Source organism: Pyrgilauda ruficollis, unplaced genomic scaffold (genome assembly GCF_017590135.1).
Source record: "Pyrgilauda ruficollis isolate IOZ18807 unplaced genomic scaffold, ASM1759013v1 scaffold23, whole genome shotgun sequence".
NCBI classification, from domain to species: domain Eukaryota; kingdom Metazoa; phylum Chordata; class Aves; order Passeriformes; family Passeridae; genus Pyrgilauda; species Pyrgilauda ruficollis.
In genome coordinates, this window is record NW_024522539.1 from 1 (window position 1) to 21,141 (window position 21,141).

General features: G+C 52.4%; 2 protein-coding genes across 4 annotated transcripts; both read right to left on the bottom strand.

Moving 5' to 3' along the window:
- Positions 1-9: 9 nt before the first annotated feature.
- LOC121354619 (spatacsin-like) lies at positions 10-1,268 on the bottom strand (the record flags this gene model as incomplete). Its single annotated transcript, XM_041469380.1, has 2 exons — positions 10-313; positions 1,049-1,268. Coding segments are annotated over 2 exons (480 nt in total), but the record flags the coding sequence as incomplete, so codon positions are not given.
- Positions 1,269-1,642: 374 nt separating this feature from the next.
- LOC121354500 (spatacsin-like) lies at positions 1,643-21,024 on the bottom strand. 3 transcript variants are annotated; one of them, XM_041469180.1, is made up of 29 exons: positions 20,769-21,024; positions 19,158-19,342; positions 18,798-19,025; positions 18,117-18,291; positions 17,423-17,560; positions 16,277-16,734; positions 15,914-16,059; positions 15,118-15,250; positions 14,860-15,015; positions 14,233-14,411; positions 13,919-14,095; positions 13,548-13,619; positions 12,577-12,704; positions 11,826-11,998; positions 10,837-11,044; positions 10,039-10,242; positions 9,258-9,364; positions 8,395-8,540; positions 7,927-8,088; positions 7,510-7,576; positions 6,541-6,706; positions 5,311-5,516; positions 4,697-4,805; positions 4,314-4,473; positions 3,370-3,597; positions 3,033-3,227; positions 2,604-2,711; positions 1,991-2,150; positions 1,643-1,883 (listed from the first exon to the last, which is right to left on the bottom strand). In XM_041469180.1, exons 1-29 carry the CDS (start codon positions 20,972-20,974, stop codon positions 1,651-1,653), a joined length of 5,013 nt encoding a protein of 1,670 aa, XP_041325114.1. In that variant the 5' UTR covers positions 20,975-21,024; the 3' UTR covers positions 1,643-1,650. The 3 variants fall into 3 exon arrangements, with proteins under 3 accessions (XP_041325114.1, XP_041325115.1, XP_041325116.1); XM_041469182.1 differs by lacking the exon at positions 1,991-2,150 and having other exon boundaries at positions 1,742-1,883; XM_041469181.1 differs by lacking the exons at positions 5,311-5,516; positions 6,541-6,706.
- Between the last annotated feature and the right edge of the window lie 117 nt (positions 21,025-21,141).

The window sequence follows — 21,141 nt, forward strand, 5'->3', positions numbered from 1 at the left end:
GGACTGCACCACCTGGAGCTGCAATTGCACAGCTGCAATTGCACAAGCTCATCTCAGCACCTCCCGTCTGGCTTTCCCACACAAAGGGCTGGAATCCCACCCTCTGCAGCTCCCTGAGGGCACCTGCTGAGACCCTCCCCAGCCCCAGCAGGGCTGGCCCAAGGCCCTGGGCTTACCTTGGAGAGCTCGTAGAGGCACAGCACCTGCCTGCAGTAGCCCCTGCCATGGACACATCCCTCTGCCAGGGCCTTCAGTGCTGCCACCACGGCATCGTCCCCACTCCCCAGAGGGGTCCAGTCCTCCAGGCTGGCTGCTGGAATAAAAAAACATCAATTCCCGTCTCACAAAGGCAGACAACTCCCTTACACCTGGGCAAGGCCCCCAAAACCTGCAGCAATTCTGTAACTCTTCCTCAGACTTTGAAAACTGAGCTCTTGGCACCTGTGATTTTTAAAATATTACATTTCTTTCAGGGTGCCAACAAAGTAACAGAACACAAATATCCTCAATAATTTCTCAGATACAAAATTTCTAAGCAAAGATTAAGTAAGGGTTGTGCAGCCTTCCTGATGGGTTAGGATTCATTTATGCTCTTCTGTGTCTATTCAGCTTTACTCATCAGTATTAGTAAGGGATGTTCCAGCTGAAACTCGCTCACTTCACAGACATGCAGAGAACTTTACAGATAAACATTCTCAGCCTTAGCCTTGCTACTAAACAAGAAACACCAAACCACTCATAATGCACAAAGGAGTGAGAAAAATGTATTAATTAAAGCATTTCCTTGCTTCAGCTACAGAAAAAAATTAGTGGAGTGTTTTCTAAAAGCAGGAAGGGGGATAAAGGCCAGTGCTGCTTTGCTGGGCCAGAACTGAGAGCTAGGACACACGAAGGGCTCAGGATCGATGGACTGCACACAGACACAGCAAGGCAAGGCCACAAACTCCTTTGAGAAGAGCATTTCTGCCGCAGGGAGAGAAGGCAGGAGGAGCCGAGCCAGCGCAGAGCCAGGGGAGGGGGAGCAGAGCAGGGCTCAGGGGTCGCTCACCGCCGGGGGCTGCGCCGGCCTCGGTCAGCAGGGCCCGCACCTCGGGCTGCTGCAGCCCGGCCTCGCCCAGGGCCAGGGCTCTGCAGAGCAGCACCAGCGCCACGTCCCTGTGCCGCAGCTGGAAGTAGCGGCACACGCGGGCGGCCTCGAGCACGCTGCCCTCGTCCAGCAGCGCTCCGAGCAGCGCGCCCAGCGCCGCGCGCTCCGCGGCCGCCAGGGTTTATCACAATTATCTTTCCGACAAAGAAAACTCCAACTCGCACAGGATGGCCGGCACTGAAACACTGGATTTAGGGAAGTGCCCCAACATGCAACAAGTCACAGAACTGGTTTGGGTTGGAAGGGACCTTAAAGATCATCTCATTCCACCCCCTGATGGACAAACCCACCTATTTTTCTCCCCAAATAAAACTGATTGCATACTAATAAAAACAGGAAGAGAATGAGGACAGCTGTCCTGTACTCTGCAGCTCAGCACTTACAGCCTGTGTGTTGGGTGCACTTGCATTTAAAATAAAAAATCATCTAACAAAAAAATTAATGTTTCAGGAAGGCTGAGAAGTTGCATCCTGAGTCCTGGCAGCAGCAGGAAGAGGTGACTGTCACCAAGTGCACTGTACCTCGTGTGTGACCACGCTGTCCACGGGCAGCTCAGCCAGGGCTGCCACCTCCCGAGCCAGGCTGAACATTCCCTTCTCCTGCAGCTGCTCCAGAATGGAGCTGCACTCCGCCTGGAACGCCTCCAGGCTGCAGGAGGTGAGGATGGAGCGGCTGATGGAGATGGAGGAGTCCCTCAGGGCCTCACTGAGGGCACAGAGCCTCGTCAGGTGGGGACCTGCTCAAAGAGAACAACGCTCAGCACAGCTGGGGCCGGAGGTGGGGAGGCTGAGCTTCCCTCAGGAGCCAGCCCTGCCGGAGGGCCGGGATCCATGCTGTCCTCACCATCCAGCAGCAGGCTCTGTGCTGCAGCAAGGAGCTGCAGGAGCCTGCCCAGCTCGTAGTCGGTGTGGCACTGCTGCAGCATCAGCTCCAGGAGGAAGAGCGCCTGCGAGCGCAGCCACGGCAGCGGCACCGCGGGGGCTGCTCCCCCTGCAGCCCCCAGCTGTGGGAAACAAGGCCTTAAGGCTCAGGGCTCCCCGGCCTGAGCCTCTGGCAGGGAATGGGAGGTGCAGCTGCTGTGTCCCTCCTGAGGGGACACGGAGCTGCCAGCCCCGAGCTGGAGCTGGGACGTGGCACAGCAGGCGAGCACCAGACACTGCTGAGAGCCAGGGGGACGTGGGAGAGCTCAGCAGGGCCAGGCAGAATTAATTGTGACACAAACAGCCCTGACACTGCTGGGGAAGGGAACTGAGCTGCCTGAGCCCAATGTCCAGGAAGGAAAACCATTAATGACAGGGATTAATAATGTCAGTTAGCAGGGAACCAGAAACTGGGATGGAAAGGAAAGAATTGTTACAGCATCTGCACTGAGAGACAGAGTGTCTTCACACACTGCTCCTCTTGGCCCAGCTGCCCAATCCCAGCAACGGCACTTACAGAAAATTAATTTCCTTACATTTGTGAGGCTTTCCTGAAATTTGTCCAGCTTGGTTTTAGCTTCGTTGTACTTCTTACAGTTCATGCACAGCTCATACATCTCCAGGATGTGCAGCAAAGGGGAATCCTTTAACACACAAAACCAGATGATAATAAATTCCCAAACGTACTTCAATAAATCACACTTTAAAAAATCATCTATTATTTCATTCAATAAATGTAAAATTTGTCTCCCTCACTAGCAGAACAATGAAGTTTTAATTTATTAAAATTGCATGCAAGGTTAATGTAGGATCTAAAAATCTGTGATAATTGGAAGAACTTCCACTTTGACTGGGAATTTCAGTGGACAGCCAGGTTATCCTTGGCACAAAGGAAGGCAGAGGGGAATTTACAGGCCCAGAAGGTGAGACACATCAAACACACCCCTGAAACCACATCCCCTCACCTTTAAAAAGAGCTGGAAGCCATTCAGAAGTGTTTTACTCTTCTGCTTCCTCAAGAGGACTTTCCAGATGACAGCAAGGTCCTGCAGGTCCCACTGGGGACTCTCTGCCTGGCTGTGGGCAGTGGCCTCAGCCCTGGTGGCACCATCCACAGAAGTGACAATCCAAACACAGAGGCAGGAGACGAGGTTGGCATCCTGGAAACGCCCGAAGGAAGGGTTCACACCTCCCCCGGTGGAAGGGGCAGCACAGAAACACCACAGCAGCTGTAACCCCGCGGCAGAGGCGGGCACAGCCAGCCGTGCCAGGCACCCCCAGCACAGGGAAATGCAGACTCACGGGGCAGCAGGCTGCCAGCACGCTGAGGATGGGGCTGTGTGCCCGGAGCCCTTCGGCCAGCAGGTACCCCCAGGGGCTGGGCTGCTCCTGGCACTGCAGCAGGGTCTGGAACAGGCTCCCTGCACGGGCCCTGCCAGCAGCTCCTGCCTCGGCGCCCAGCAGCCTCCCCAGGGCCAGCAGCAGGTGATCCTGCACCGCGGCAGGGAAGTCCTGCAGCAGGGGAATGACCTGTTGGGAAAACCAGAGAGAGGGCAGGATGGAACGCCGAACACAAAGACAAAGCACTCCCCAAGTTCAGTGTTTAGAACAGCTTTGGAGACCTAGAGAGGAAAAAGGGTTCTGGAGGTGTGAATTATTCTAATGAAAGCTCATCCTTTTCCACAAAGCTCAAATGTCTCCTAGGGAGCCTCAGATCTGCTCTCTCTTGTAGTGCAGCAACAGAGCATTAAAAGGGTTTACCCGGGTACTTTTGTGGAGTTACAGATTCTTCAAAACAACAAGCAAATCCAAGTTAAAATCCTGGGCCTGCTAAGCACCATCCTACCTGGAATCTCCCACTTAGCTTCCTCATGTGACTTCTCCCAATTGCTTTTATTGGAGTGTTTTATTCATTTTTAAATCACATCCAAAATCAAAGGTGGAAAATTTGGATTCTCAAAAGTTTAAGTATCTTCACAAAAAAATCAATGTGAGTTTTGAAAGGAAAGATGAGTGGCTTTATTATAACTTGCACTGAACATCTGGCAACTCTCCAATTAAAAAAAAAGCAGTAACTACTTGAGTTTAAATTAATTCACAAGTGTGGCTGCAAGGGAAGGGCTACCACAGTGCCAGGGTATGGACATCCCAAGAGAACCAAGACCCAGGAACTGGTCAGGCCCCTGCTGTCTCCACACTGGGACATTCTCTTGCCCCAGGACCCAGTTTGGTGCACAGGAGCTCACCTGGGCTGGCTGGTGGCCGTGGAGCTGGGTCTGGATCAGGAACTGCAGCCACTCGTTGGATTTGGCACATTCCCTCAGGAAGGACGTGCTCAGCTCCAGGTCATGCAGCTTGCAGAACTGCATGACCAAGGCCCACTGCCTTCTGGAGTCACTGGATGTCCTGCACACAATTGAGAGAGCTGCAGGTGCACAGAGCTGCAACATCTGCAGCAGATGCTCAGGCCTGAAGTGAGCCTGGGACTGCCTGCAGGGCATGCCAGGGGTCACTGCAGCCAGGCCACTGTCCTGTGCTGCCCTCCTTGCTATCATCTGGCACACAGACAACAGAAGGCAGTGCTCAGCCCTCATTTCCCAGGTAACCCCTCAAACCAGGCTGCTCTCACCTCTTTATGCCTTGCTGCTCAATGGCATCCCAGAAGGCCTCTTCCAAGGAGGTCAGAAGTGCTGCTGCTGCTGCCTTTTCACCATCAGCCAGCTTTGTTAACTTCTCCACTGTTTAAAAGAACACATTCCTGAGGTGCTACTGGGATCAGAGCCAGAGCAGCACTTTCAGGGGTAGCTTCCTAGCTGGGAAAGCCCTGGAGTTAGAAATTCACCTTTCTCAAGTCATTTCTAGGATAAACTTCATTTCCCTACAGCTTTGAACACTTGATCTCCCTGCAGGTATGTGATAGGAAGGAGAAAGGAGATGTGCCAGTGGACTTTGTTTAACTCTCTGTAATATTATTACAACTGAACCTCACTAGTATCAGTCTCAGGCAGCTGCTGGACAGTGTCTGTTAGATCCTGATACAGGCTATATCAGTCCTTATTTAGCACTACAGGATCAAAATTAGTAAAGAAAGCACCTTTCAAAACTAGTAAAGAAACAGGAACAAAAGAAGAAAGTTCTTCCACTCTTTCAGCGCACTGCTGAGCCCCCAGCAGCCCCTCTGCATGCCCCCTCCCTGCCCAAGCACCCAGCGCAGCTCTCGGAGGCAGAGGAGCAGAGCCTTACCCAGGGAGTCCCGGCTGAGGCCGTGGGGAGAGGCGTCCCTGCTGCAGCTGTGGCTGCACAGGAGGCTGGCAGCCCCGAGGTCCACGCGCAGCCCCAGGCTGTCGTGGCCCAGCAGCTCCAGGAAGCACACGCAGGCTGCGGCCACCGAGGGGACACCCAGGCAGCTCAGGGCCAGCAGCTGGGCCTCCCGAGCTGCCTGCTGCACCCTGCAGGGAGCCACACACAGCTGTCACCCCCTGCACCAGGGCAGCTCAGCCTCCCTTCCCAGATAACCCCAAACTCGTTCCCTGCAAACAAGCACCTGCGGGGTTTGCTGAACCCTGAGCCATCAGCATCAAAGGTAACTATGAGCCAAAAGTCTCACACTTGTAAAAAATGTGGGAACATATGAGAATGGAGGCTCACACGTGATCAGCAGAGTTTGCAATTGAATACATTTATCAAAAGCTAAAGGCAGTGGAATTGGTTATAATTATTGTTAACAACACAGCCCCTCAGCAGCTGAGGGCAGACTGAGCCTTTGCAGAGTTCACAGCCCACTGCAGCACCAGGAACCTCAGTGTGACCTGCAGATGGTGCTAAGAGAAAAATGGACCCAAAGAGGTTTTCCACAGCAGTCACTGAAATAACCCTGCATCCCTGAGTGTCTGTAAAACCATGGCTTCACCCCACAGCTATGTATGCTTCCCTGTTAGCCCCAGTTTTACCTGCTTACACAAGAGAAACCGATCTATGTGGAAATGATGGAGAGAAACAAACAGTGACTAACACACAAACCAGACAGAAACAAAGTGATTTGCTCTAATTCCCACACTAAACAGCAAATTTCATGTATTCAAGTTAAGATGTGTCACTTGACTGTACCCTCCTGAACACCTGATTCTGAAGCTTCAGCCAAGACATTTAATTCCATCAACCTCCAGTGCATTTTTTGCCTTACTAGTTAAACTAAAGAACTATCACCACTAGGAAATGCCACAGAAAAGGGGCATCACACTCCTACAAAGTCACCTGGGAGCTCAAGTTCCTAAAAGAGGAGCCCACCCATGTTTGATCAGACTGGGGATCTTTCCCTCGCTTCCCTTGTGCGGATTTATCGAGGCAATTCCAAACACAGCTCGCCTCCTTCCAGCGATATCTGATTTCTAACCTTCAGGCCACCCCCAATTCCACTGCTGAGCACTCTGTGCTGCAGGGAGGATGGACTGCCTCCCTGCTGGGGACACTCACAGCTGCCTGGGGGCTCTGCTCCTGGCCAGCTGCTGCCCCACGAAGGTGCCGAAGGCGAAGGCGGGGCGGCCGTGCAGCAGGTAGAACGGGAAATCCAACCTCTCCTGCACGGCGTGCCTGCTCACCAGCTCGGGGCTGGAGAAGTGGGGCAGCTCGCTCCAGGCATCTGGGAACAACAGAGCAGCACTGTCAGGGACCCTGACCCACAGCTCTGGGAACAACAGAGCAGCACTGTCAGGGACCCTGACCCACAGCTCTGGGCACAACAGAGCAGCACTGTCAGGGACCCCAAACCCACAGCTCTGGGAACAACAGAGCAGCACTGTCAGGGACCCTGACCCACAGCTCTGGGAACAACAGAGCAGCACTGTCAGGGACCCCAAACCCACAGCTCTGGGAACAACAGAGCAGCACCACCAGAGCTCTGGGAACAACAGAGCAGCCCTGTCAGGGACCCCGAACCCACAGCTCTGGGCACAACAGAGCAGCACCACCACAGCTCTGGGAACAACAGAGCAGCACTGTCAGGGACCCCAGACCCACAGCTCTGGGCACAACAGAGCAGCACTGTCAGGGAGCCCGAACCCACAGCAGCAGCAGGGCTCGGCTGCAGAACCTCAGCGGAGAGCCAAACGCGCTCCTCGGGCTCTAAGTCACATCCAGAACCAACTGAAATCCCACTGCAAAAGCAGAGCTCTGCACCACCTCAGCTTGCTTGGAAAAGAAAACATTGGTTTTCTATGCTATATTTAAATAATTTCCTATATTTAAAAAAGGTTCTGCCTGTGAAGAGCTTAACGCGAAAATCTAGAACTCTAGTTCCAAACAGAATTTCGGTAAATTACACTATGTTTCTTGGGAAAGAAATGGCCTTTTGAGTAAATTTATCTGCCAAATAATTCCTCTGGAAAGTAACTTATTTTAGGTGCTCAGGCTAGGAAAGCATGTAGATCTTGGCAAGGGACATACCTGACACAGCAAGAGTGTTTGTCGACTGCCAGCCAAACAATTTCGTGGGATCAAAGGGCATTAATGACTGAAAGATCAGAAACAAAATAAATTGAGTCAGTTTAAGAATTTCACATCACGGTCCTGTAACTCTCAATTTCTAATTCTCTTACCATTGCAAACATTATAAAATTGAAATATTGCAATTGCTGCACTATTAAACACCTCACCCACTGAACACTGTGAGAACACCCCTCTCTGCCACTGCAGCACTGCAAACTCACAGGCTGCAGAGACCACTTGAAAAAGCAGCTCAGGATGAGGCTGTGAACTTCAGCTCCACGTCAAGGATCCCAAAGAAACAGCCCCTGGCCCCCACCCCCAGCTTTAGTGCAAACAAACTGCTCTGTCCTCGTGCCCTGCAAAAGCACTCTGTACCTGCAGAAGGTGGTAGAGAGAGATGTCAGGGGGCAAAATCCCATGAGCAGTGCAGGAGGGAAAGAGAGCAGCCTTGAGCTTGGGGTAAGGGGTCAAGGCCATCTTCAAGAGCTGTGGATCAACTTTCTGTAGAGGTTTTTCTGTGTCTTCATTCTGAAGGACCTACATTGCAAGCCAGCAAAATTAATTAGGAGGAAACTGCATTCCATAGCAACAAAACAATTTTGGGGCGTCCCAATCTACCCCAGGGGAATTTGACAACACAGAAAGTATCATCTTCTTCCCTGTAAAATGCTTTTAAGTTGTATCAGCCCCACATTCCCCAGCAGCTGCTGCTGCAGGTGACTGCTGTGGATCAAGACACTCTGGTCATCCCCTCTGCTCCAGCAGTTTCTATCAAAGGGACATTTCCTGTCACAGCCACGAGTGCAGACAGGGGAGCAGCAGGACAGGGGGTTCAGGCAGTACCTGGTCAATGCCCCCAGGCCCATAGACCGTGGTGGCCAGGGCCAGCAGGGTCCTGCCCTCCAGCAGGATGCTGCTCACACCCCCCTGGCTGCTGGGAATCAGCATCTGAGCGTTGGCCAGACTGGCCTGGAAAACCATCTTGGGATCTTAAAAGGAAAAAAAAGTGACATTTAGTTCCATGTAAAACCAGTATTAAACCATCAATCACACGTTACAGCTGTCCTCTGACTGTGAAAAATGCTGGATTTTCTACTTTTTGTTGTCCATACTGGTTTCCCTCACTTTGCCTACAAATACAGAGAAGATGAGGTAAGCTTTACCAAGCTCTGCCTACACAGATAGCCTGGGGTTGAGTCCCACACTTTAGCACTGCAGTGGTTCAATTCTTTATCCTACACTGATTGTGCTTTCCAAAAAAGCTTCACTTGGGGTTAGTTTTGTCTTTTGTTGATGTGTGACTCTGCAGAAGATGAAATGTTTTAAGAGTGCAAGGAGGTAGGGGCACAAACTCTACTGGCTTTCAGCAAAGCAAACACACAATCCAAGGGCAGAGAAATCCAAATGCACCACAGGGACTAGAGGCAGGTTTCATTTTCATGGGGTGTGTGCTTTCCTATGAATTCTCCTTCTGCTCAAGCTGCTGGGGATGTAACTAACTGGAGGTAAGGATGATTACACACAGAGTGATTCTCACTTCTGTGCAGTCCCCAGGTCTTTAAGCACAGTTCAAGCAGAATTACAATCCAGATTTCCAGACGAGGAAGTGATGGACAGGGGCTTTGCAGCAGAGCAGAGGTTTAACCCAGCTGTGCCAAGCCCTGGGCCAGGACAGGAACATCAGCCTCCTGTGGGGCAATTCCTACCTCGGGGATTGCTGGCAACCCCTCTGCACTGCACCAGGAACTCAAACCAGGGATGTGCTTCCTGCAGCTCCTTGTCATCCAGGACAGGGCAGTTTGAAGGGGTTAAACTGGAAATAGATGAGCAACACAGTGAAGATACAGCACTGCTAACCAGTGCTGTAACACAGCATTAAAGACTGGAGCACCTCATGGGTGTTAAAGCCAAATACAAGTGCTTAGACAAACAACCAGAAAATGATGTACTGGCTTTTTTTTTCTGCCCACTTCTACATCTCTGGTAATTCCAGTGTTAGACTGGAGTTAGAGCTCACAAATTTTAATTGCCAAGTATCCATTAAGTGGGAAGTATTCATATAGCTCCAATACCTACTACTGGTACCACCTTCAAACCCCAACTAACCCTAGATTGGGGGGAAAGCAACACATCCGTGAACGTATCAGGACTCAACTCACACTTGTGCTCAAGAGAGTTTCTGGATTCTGTAAATTCTGAATTTCTGAAGAGCAACTTGTCTGGGCTCGTTTAGGATTGCATTGCCTAGAGCATTATACTAATTACAGCTGTAATTGTTTCCTTTCATGACTGACACACAAATTAATATTAAGACAGTCTGAATAAAGCTTCAAAATGCAGCTTAAAATCTCACACGCTGTCCCAGAGTCTCTGCTAAATGACACTGCCAGGGCTGAGGAAAACTCTCCCCACCAACTGTTCAAATTGTGTTTCCTTCCTTAAATCTGGGATCCCCCGTGGGGTTTGAGGGATGGGAAGCATTCCTACCTGTAGTAGTCCAGGTAAGTGTAGAGCAGGTACTGCAGGCTGTGCTCCAGGCAGTGGAGCACAAACTGAGCATGGAAGTCCAGGCCACTGGCAGTGCTGTATTTTGGAACAGGGTGAGGATTCTGCAGGACTCCCCCCAGGCAAGACAACCTCTGGAGCAGCAGCTCAAAATCTTCCAGCTCAGAAGGGACAAAAATCCCCTTTCTGTCAGAAAAAAGCACAGACACTGATCACAGAGCTCTCTGACAAGTCCTGATGGGTGTTTCCAGCTCACAATTAGAGCAGACCTTTCCCTCTCAGGGATTAATTCCTTACTGAGGCAAACACAGCGTGCCAGAATCCATCTGCCTGTCCCCCAACATCACTGTGGTTACTGCAGGGCACTGCCCAGAGCCAGGTGTGAGCAGGGAAATGCCCAGGATTTCCTCCCTTGCATTAAATGCACTGCCCAGAGCGAGGTGTGAGCAGGGAAATGCCCAGGATTTCCTCTCTTTCATTAAATGCACTGCCCAGAGCCAGGTGTGAGCAGGGAAATGCCCAGGATTTCCTCCCTTGCATTAAAGTGGGCATCAGGAATATAAACCCTGGGAAACATCCAAGGGCTGAGGGAGGAGTGCTCCTGCTCTCATGGCTCTTACTGTTGTCAGATAACTGAAAACTGGAGATAAATCACATTTACCAATGGATGTGTGCTGTTTCCAAAAAGAGCAATACAAAAATTAATATGTATCAAGGATTTTCTGTCTGATTTTGGTTTCCCACAGGAAGGAGACAGAGTGTGCAGCCTTGGGCCCCTACCTGGCCAGCTTGGTGAGGATGTCCTGTCTCATGTAGGGGCTGCACAGAGTGCTCCTGTCCACGATGTCAGGTCTCAGGGGGGGCCAGGCAGCTCTGTCACACGGAGCCTGGCTGGGCTCTGACTCCTCAATCCAGGAACAAATGCTCAACCAGTCATGCTGGGCTGTCAGGTGCATCCAGAGCACCTCAGCACTGCAGGTCCTGAGTTCTGCGTTTCAAAAAGGCAAATGGATGAAACCAGCACACACAAACACTCCTGAGGGAAATACTGGTTGTTTTCTTACACAGAACTAGGGAATGGTTTGGGCTGGGACCTTAAAGAGCCAGTGCCATGGCAGGGACACCTCCCACTGTCCCAGGTGCTCCCAGCCCTGTCCAGCCTGGCCTGGGCACTGCCAGGGATCCAGGGGCTGCTCTGGGCACCCTGTGCCAGGGCCTGCCCACCCTGCCAGGGAACAATTCCTCATTCCCAACACCCCATCCAGCCCTGCCCTCTGGCAGTGGGAGCCATTCCCTGCGTCCTGTCCATCCAGGTACCTATTTTTAATGAACAGCTGCCATGAGACCAAGGGCAGCTTTGGAGCCTGACTTTGGCAGAGCTGGAAGCAGTTCCCCAGGGCAGGGGGTGGGACAGGACGTGGCAGAGGGTGGCATTCACACGAGGGTGGCAGAGGGTGGCATTCACACGAGGGTGGCATTCACACAAGGGTGGCAGAGGGTGGCATTCACACAAGGGTGGCAGAGGGTGCCATTCACACGAGGGTGGCATTCACACGAGGGTGGCAGAGGGTGGCATTCACACGGGGCAAGTCCCTTCTAGCTAATTCTAAATCCCTCTCCACAGGAGGAGCCCAGACCCTCAGGAGGGAGCAGGGTGAGACCCACGCCACCCCTGTGAGTGACAGACACAAGGCCCCGTGTGGCTGTCCCCCACCCCTCCCGCAGAGCCGTGCCAGGGCACCCCCAGCCCCCCGAGGCACAGCACTTGCCTTGCCGTGGTGTCCAGGGCAGCAGCAGCATCTCCTGCAGCAGCTGGTCCCAGCAGAGAGCCCAGCTGAGGGTCACCGTGGGCCGGGGGGCGCGGGGGCTGCCCCGGCCCAGCTGGGAGCCCAGCACTGCCCGCGGCCCCGCCAGCTCCTGCTGCCTCCTCCAGCGGCTGCACCTGCAACGGGCCGGGCTCAGGGGGGCTCGGGGGGCTCAGCAGCCCCAGCACAGCACACAGCCCCTGGGGAAGGCTCAGCAAAGCCCCCAGCCCGGCGTGCCAGAGGGACTGACCTGAGCTCCAGGGTTGAGAAGTAAAGAAGTGCCTCGTTTTTCCAACAAACTACGAGTATGGTAACAGTCCTACCATTATTTAACTGTGAAATTGTTTCCTAGGTTATTTGCTTTGCTGTATTAAAGAGATCGTGGATCAAAAGCAGAGCAAACCTCTGAACAGGAATAAGTGAGTGGTGATTCCAGTATTATTATTAAAAACGCTTCCTTGGAAGCAGAGCTGTCACCCTCACAACAGTTTGCCATGACTCACACAGCAGTTTGTCACGAGACAACGGGGCAGCAACTGCCACAGTAATGAGAAAATTACTCAGTCCTCACACTGACTTCTGCAAACCAACACCAGTGTGAAATTAATGAAATTAGAGACTCTATTTGCTAGTGCAGTAAATCTCACAGAATGTAGAATCCAGCACATTTTAAAACCCATTAATGCTATTAATTAAAATTAATAACCCACATTACCTGGAAAGAGGCTGAGTCTCTTCCTTTTCCTGGAAGGATTCCGAGTAGAATCTTTCAACCTGATGCACAAAGTCTATAATTTTCTTCTCTTTTTCAGAAAAATAATTTTCTTCTTGTAAGACTTTCACCTTTAATTCAAAATTAAAATGTTACCTCCACCTGTTAAAATATTACTTCCAACTGCCCCCAGTTTTCATCTATCTTTTATCTATTCAAGTTGTAAATGATGCAGCAAGTGCAAACAATTAACCAACTATAGGAAAAAAATTCTGGAAGCAGAGGGCAATGCACTTAAATGACAAGAGGACTCCAGACTGTGTGAGAGAAGCAGATCAGAGCAATAAGTGACATTGGAACAGCTCTGCAGTTTAAGTGCAGATGCAAAGGGACAGGAATGCCCTCAGGTGCAGGTACAAGCCCTGGCTGTCCCTGCTCTGAAGGTCAGTGCAGTTGGGTTTTCTCAGACTAAGCTCTTTTCTGACCCAGAGATGGGGCAACTGAGAGGTGTTTAAAAGCTTTTTTTCCATTTTCAGTCTCATGAGAAGGGTGAGACAATACAGATGTTATAATTCACACCATGACAATCAGAAGCCAACTATTTCCTAATTACACTCTAAGTGTTTCTTAGCCTATCAGCTTTTACTACACTATACTGTAAATACCTTAAAACCAATCATCTAAAATTACCCCTCGTGGGTCCCACTGCAATGCACCTTTCATGATTCTATGTCTCTAAAACATCTAGTCTTATTTGTAAGGCCATCCTTTGAAACTTGTTTCTAGTTCCACTTCTCCCTCAGCAACGTCTGTGCTGTTCCATAACGTCTCCAAGTCAACATTTCTCACCTCAAAGCTCACATACAAACACACACTGTCAGCCAAGCTGTCTGTAAATCCATTTCCCAGGGTTTCCCTGAGCACAGGCCCAGCTGAGGCTGCAGGGTGGAGCCCAGCAGCCTCGCTGCACTCACCAGGAGCTCCCTGACGTGCCTGTCCTGCGTGTGGAAGCAGATCTTGTGCAGCTCCTGCCTCACGTCCAAGCCCTGCCACAAAGAGACACTCACTGTGAAAGGTGCCCACAGGACACACTGGAAAGGTCAAACCCAGAATGAGCACGGCTGCTTTCCTCCCAAAGCACCCAACCCTGACAAACAGGCTGTGCCAGTCCCTGCCCCAGCTCCTACAGGGATGTCCCTGCTGTCCCCAAACCCTCCCTGAGCAGCTCAGCCAGCAACCAGGCTCCCTCAGCTGCCCACTCCCACTGGAATCCCTCCTGTTTCTGGGCAATCAGCCCACCCCAGGGCCCGCAGCCCCCCGTGCCCTGCAGTCCCAGAGCTCTCACCATGTTCCTCAGCAGCTGCGAGGCCTCCCTGGGGCTGCCCCTCAGCAGGCAGTCATAGACCAGGCTCAAACCTGTCTGCATGAACTCCTGCAGGCTCTCAGCAGGATGCTGCTGCCTTCTGAAGAAGATCTGGGCCTCTGGGATTTTGTTGCTAAGGATGGCCTCAGCAATGACTTCCTAAAGACAAAAACATGGGACAAACGACATCATCCCTGTGCTGATTTTCTTCCCCAGTGCTTTCAGGTATTTCCACATAAATGATCTCCTCATATAAACTTGATCACAGTAGCAAAAACTGGCTTGCTGATTTTCACCTCTGGTGTCAGTTTTTCCCATTTTTGGCTCTCTTCTATCTCAGGCAGGTCCTCATCCAGCTCAGCTCCCGTGTGCCCTGGGGTCACCGCTGGGTGAGGGTATCTCCTCAGGAATTTCCTCAGTCTGATGATGTAATCAGTTAAAATATCTGCAGCCTTCTGCAGGAACTCGTCAGGTTCTGCCAAAAGCATCCAGGAGATCAGTTAAATGGGAATGAACAGACAGGATTTTAATGTTCAGCAATGCTGAATTAATAAATGTGCTGATTATGATTAATAAACAGACACCCCTCAGAGGGAAGAGCACACCAGCTCTGCCCCTGTGCAGGCAGTGAGAGCCCAGCACCTGTCAGGACACAGCCACAACCCCACAGAGCTCCCTGCCCTCACTGAGGGGTTTTCCTGCTCAGGGACCAGTCTGGAGAACTGAAATTTTGTATTATTCCCACCAATTCTTAGTCAGGTAAACCCAATCTAAAACACAGGGATGAACATCTTTCACTCACTTAATTCTAGTATTTTTTTCTGTTAATTCCAGGCAAATCTAAGCTTTTAATTAAAAGAATTAGCAGTTCTTACTTAAATGATGACACATCACTAGATATGAGCCAGCAGGAGTGATCTTACCCTCTGTGTGCACAAAGATTTCCTCCAGCTGCTTGGTGAGGAAAGTCAGGGTGAGGTTCAGGAGCTGCTCAGAGAAGGGCTTGCTGTGAGGCTCCATGTCATTGTCTTGGATTGCTGAGCAGAGCAAGTTTAGAGCTGGCCTGAGCTCCTCCAGATCTGCAAGGGTTCCAGAAACAGCTCACACATCTGCATCCTGCACTGAGCCACGGGGAGAGAGGGATGGAATAAACCCCTGGGCAGCTGAGGTTCTTCACTCACTTCTCAGGTAAGACTGGGAGGCAGCACCCCCAGGGTGCTCAGGCCCAGGGCAGGCTGCAGACAGACTGAAACCACTTTCTTTGCTTTTTAAAAACAAGTCCACTGTGTCCAGCTGGCGATTCTCCAACCCTGCCTGGACAAACAGAAACAGAACAATTAAGCATGGATTTCCACCCATACACCGTGGGATTCTTCCACCATCCTCAGTGACACACACAGAAAACCAGAGGGGATTTAACTCTGTGTGCAGCACCTGCAGGCTGGAGTGACAAGGTGAGCTGCACAGAGCCTGCCAGGCTCCTCTGCCAGGCTCCTCTGCCAGGCTCTGCTCCAGCCCTGCCCTGCATCTTCACACACAAAATGTTATTACAGCAATATGAAGTAAATACTGTGAGAATCAGGACTCTGAATAGGCTTACAGCAATTTTATAAGAACAGCACAATAAACACAGAAATCTAGTTCCAAGGATTTCATATTTTACATTTTGCAAGGGGACACAAACTGCTGCAGAAACTGGCAAAATTCTTTTGGGTCCAATTAAGAGGGAATTTTGAGCACTGCTTTGTTCTCTTTATTTTATGAATGTGCATTCACTTTGCTGCTGTACTTCTTCCTTTGGGTTACTCATCTGCTTGGGGTTTCACTGTTTATTCAATAACTAAACCACATCCTTTTGCCCCTAGGTTTGAGGCACACTTTTAATCGTGTCTAAACCCACACCGGCATTGCTAAACTGCATTCAATGTTTGAAAAAGAGGGTTTGTTGTTTGCAAGGCCTGAGGCAGCTCTCCTCACCTCGAGGGCATGGATGGGAATGGAGCACCTCTCCCACCCATTGAGGTGGCACAGGGAATCCACCACTGCAGCGCTGCCAAACATCATCAGCCTGGTCAGGAACTCCTCCTGAGTGACCCCAAACAGGACCAGGGACAGGCCACGCTCTGAACGACACAACCAAGCCATTATTAAAGACAGAGCAGCCACGGTTTGGGCAGCAGCATTTCTACCCACTGCTGCTTCCAGAGGAGAGGGGCAAAGCTGCAGCGGCTCCGTCTGGATTCCCCCAAGCAGGAATGCAACGAAGCTCCCCACCAGCAGCCAGGTAAAACACTGGAAACCCCTAAAGCAGCTGTCTCAGGACAGCTGACGAGCCCTCACCTGTCAGCAGCAGACACAGTGGCAGCTCTGCACTGCACTCCACGTAGGCACTGCTCCTGCCAAAGTGGGAACACGTCACGTCCTGGGACTCAAAATCCCAGAGCGCCAGAGACAGCCCCGTGCCCTGTGCCTGCAGCACAAACACAGCCTTAGCTCCAGTCACCAGTTTGCACTCCAGCTTCACCATCTCCTGGGCTGCTCCCACGGGGATTTGTGCCCACTGCTGTCCTGCAGCCCCGGGCTGGCCTTGGAGGGCTGGGGAAGCTGCCCACGTCACAGCCCGGGGGACAAAGGCCACCATCCTCTCTGGATCCTCACAGACTTCAGGATCGTGATCTTCAAGATGGGTCAAGAACTGATACCAAGGCAAATTCAAGTCGTTCACCAAACCTGGAGAGCCTGGTGTTCTCCTTCCCCTCACTCTGTCCCACAGTGAGGACAGGTGTGCCTTCCAGGACCTGCCGAGGGGACAGAGTCACCTGTAACACCCGGCATTACCCCATGAACAAGGCAGGCAAAGCTGTGTCAGTTAAATAAAATGCACTTAGAGCTCATAAAATCTATCCAGCATCCTGCATTTTAACCTTACCATGGCCTCTTTATTTGCATTTAAATACTCCCTGCAGCCAAGCTGAGAGACCGCAGCTGGATCAGCTGACAACATCCATGTTCAGCATTTTTAGTGAAAAGTTTTCTTTTCCTCACAGAAAATGCCAATTTTCTGTGAGGAAAAGATGGTAGAACAAATAGTTATAGACAGCTATATATAAATTATAGTTATAGATAGTTATATATAAATGTTCTACTATTTTTAATTGATAACAAGTAGTTATCAATTAAAAAACTGTAGAACAGAATTAACTCCAGAGCTGAACCTTTCTCATCTATACACCAAGCTATAACTGGCATGCTCCATTAGTACCAATGCTCTAAGACTCAGAGTAACCCCCAAGCAGCAATTCCTTTTGGAAGCTGTCCAGTGCCATACCTAAAGCTGTCTTGGTCCACCCCAAACCCAAAACATCTACAGCAGAATGGCTGATTTTACCTGCCACAGCTACAAGTGAAAAAGCAGATCAGCAGTTTATTATCAGTGCTCCAAAGGAGGCAAAGGCCAGCCCGTGCAGGAGGCTCTCCCTCCTGTACCTGTCTGTGCGGAAAGGTGCTGACAGGAGCTCCATGCTGTGCTCAGAACTGGCCAGCTCATCCTCGTCCAGTCCCTCTGGAGGCTTCACTGCAAGATTTTCAGGATCTCTCTTACAGAGCAAATGTTCAGGGAATTGTCTGTAAAGAAATAAATACGAAATTTCACCTTGCTCTGCTGATTTAAGATGGTTTTTCATGTTTAACTCCTCCAGGAGCTCCGGGTGCAGTTTTCTCTCAGGGTAACAGGTGAGACATCAAAACCTGATGCTCCTTCCTTTGAGGTGGACAACACCTCTTAATTACCACCTGGCCCTAATTCATCAAGCTAAATCAGCACAGCTGTACCAGTACAGTTTGATCATTCCACACCCCACAGTATTTCTAAAAGGTTCTACCACCCACCCCTGGCACTGAGAGCACCTCCTCTTCCTGGCAGAAATGTGAAAGGCAAGAAAAGGTTTACCTGCTCGTTAACAGGCAGATTTAAATGAAGAGCTGTTATACATACAGTTTCCTTTGTGACAGAGAATACATTAGAGCAAGCAATGCAAGGACAATCTTTAAACAGAGAGGGAATCTCTGCTCGAGCACAGAAGTCAGAGTGAGAAGCTGCCAGCACCCCGGTGAGGACAGGCCCAGAACTCAGGAGCTGGGAGGGTCAGGGCAGCCCAAAGGGCTCCCCTGGGAGCTGTACCTGAAGTAGGTGTTGAGCTGCACAGCCAGGGCACGCTGGCAGCTGCTGGTCACCACGGCCGTGCTGAGGTCAGGGGACACTGCCAGGGCAGCCAGGGGGGACACAGGGCCCTGGGCAGCTCCCAGGGCTACAGCCACCTTCCCCAGGGTGGCTCCATCACAGCAGTCAAATAGGTCTGCAAACAGCATCAAGGAAAAGCCCAGACAGAGCAGTTACACACCAGGGGAAGGTGCTGAATTTTGGCTCCAGGAGGAGGGAAAGGCAAGCTGACTTTACTGTGCTTTAATGTGCCAGAGGAGACGACCAGGGACAGGGTAAAGGCAGCAGCTGGTGGAGCTGACAGGCCTGAGCCCCTGCTCATCCCAGCACAAACCTGCCTCCCAGGCTCCCTGTGAGCCTGCAGATCATTTCAGTTTCAATTTAGCCATGAGGTGACAGTAGAAGTTCTACACAGACCCATGAATCAAACCCCTCCATGGAACCCATAAACCCAGATGTGCACTGGGAAACCCTGCACACACAGCTGTGGCACTTCTCTACAACAGCCAGGATTTGGCTGCACAACCTTCTCTGCAGGCACCACTTCAGTGTCTGTAAAGAAATTTCTGCTCGGCCCTGAGAGCAGAGAAAGGCAATTTGCTCTTGCAGATGATTTTCCCCGATCTCTCCTGCAAAGGATACAAATCCAGCCAGCACTGTCCAACAGGAACAGGATCCCCCTGCAGAACTGGGAGTCTGCAATTCTGCCCACAGCTCCTGGAGGCAGAGCCAGGGGGAAGCAGCCACAGGTCTCTGGGGGTGAGTCCTCCCCAGGAAAGGTCAGGTGCACAAGGACAGACTGGTTGAGCAGAAGTTTGAACTTGTTGTTTCCAAAAGACAGAATCTTCACAGAGGAAATTGAAGGCAGACCTGAAAATTTAAAGATATTTAAATTTCAGATTACAGCCAGCTGGGACTTTTGATTTGTAAAGGGATCCCAGCAGGAGCAGCAGAACCAGACCTGCAATATTTCACACGTGTAACACACTGAAATTTACTCACTTATGTTTTTGGCTTCAAGGAGCTTTTTAAGTGTCTCTGCCTCACAACTGTGCAGGGAACTCGGGTTGTGTTTTCCATCTTCTACGCTGAATTCATAGACAAACAGGTCATGGCTTTGAGCAAGAGCCAGGAGCTTTGTCTCGCTGGATTGTGAACCATCATCTTCTGAGCTGTCCCACACGAAGCTGAAGGTGAAACATTCAGGAAGGTTATGGCTTTATTCCCTGTGCCCACCCCACTCTGGATGTGCCCTGACTGGGGACACCACCTCCACTTCAGAGTGAAACCCCTGCTCCACCCGACCCCCAGCACTGAACTGCTTCATCCCCGGCAGGACAAGCCTGAGGAACTCCTCCTCCTCCTCCTCCTCTGCAGGACAAAGGGGCTCCATCCCCTGCATTTTCCACTCTGGCCACCCAGGACACCAGGGATGCTCTGCTTCAGGAGAACACCAGCACCAGGGAGAGCAGAACACGCTGCCCATTTCCAGACTTTTCCCTGCTTTTTGGGCCGAGAACCTCTCTGGGTGTGTCACACCTGCTCCGTGGCGCTGGGGAGGGGACAGACAGTGACCAGCTCAGCACGGGGCAGGGCAAACCAGAGAGCAGAGCCCTGTGACAGCACTGAAACACCCCGGGCCAGGCTGGACAGGGCTGGGAGCACCCCGGGACAGCGGCAGTGTCCCTGCCACGGCCGGGGTGGCACTGGGTGGCATTAAGGTCCCTGGAAGCCGAAGCAGCTGGGGACTGTGTGTGACACAGAATGTGCGGCTGGTGCTGCAATGCTCAGCGCTCAGGCGTGCTTTTGGCTTTTGGCTCAGCACGGCAGCTGCCAAAGCAGATGCTGAAGGCACCACGCGTTAAAGCCACCACGCGTTAAAGCCACCACGAGGTAAAGCCACCACGCGTTAAAGCCACCACGCGTTAAAGCCACCACGCGTTAAAGCCACCACGCCTTAAAGCCACCACGAGGTAAAGCCACCACGAGGTAAAGCCACCACGCGTTAAAGCCACCACGCGTTAAAGCCACCACGCCTTAAAGCCACCACGAGGTAAAGCCACCACGCGTTAAAGCCACCACGCGTTAAAGCCACCACGCGTTAAAGCCACCACGCCTTAAAGCCACCACGAGGTAAAGCCACCACGAGGTAAAGCCACCATGTGACCGCCGAGTGTCACCCGGGCGCAGCACTCAGGGCACGGGGGCGCGAAGCCAACAGCCCGACAGACAAACCCTTCCTGTCTGCTCTGGGCTCGGCTGCCGTGGGCACGCCCGCCCGGCCGGACGGACAGACAGACACAACCTGGCCGGACAGACAGACACAACCTGGCCGGACGGACAGACACCGCCCGGCCGGACAGACAGACAGACACCGCCCGGCCGGACGGACAGACACAACCTGGCCGGCCGGACAGACAGACAGACAGACACAACCTGGCCGGACGGACAGACACCGCCCGGCCGGACAGACAGACACAACCTGGCCGGACGGACAGACAGACGCGACCCGGCCGGACGGACAGACACCACCCGGCCCCGCCGCGGCTCCGGAGCGCTCCCGTTGCGGTCCGGCAGCCCCGCCCGGCCCGGCCCGGCCCGGCCCGCACTCACTCGGCCCAGGCTCCCGGCAGGACGCTGCCCCGGGCCCGCCCGGCCCCGCCCGGCCCCAGCGACTCCAGGCGGATGGCTCCGGCCGGCAGCACGGTGCCCAGGGCGTGCCGGGCTCGGCTCAGCCGCACCCGCGCCGCGTCCCGCGGCTGCCCCGAGCGGGGCACCAGGAGCACACGCAGCTCCGGCCGCGCCCCGGCCGCCGCCATCCTCCTGCCCGGCCTCAGCGCCCGCCCCGCGCCGCCGCCATCCCGGCGGGGCCGCCCCTCGTTCCGGTCAGCTGGGCGCCGCCGGGCCGCGACTACAACCCCCAGCACGCACCGCGCGCAGCAATGCGCGCCGGGAGATGTAGTCCCCCCGGCCCGCCGCTTGAGCA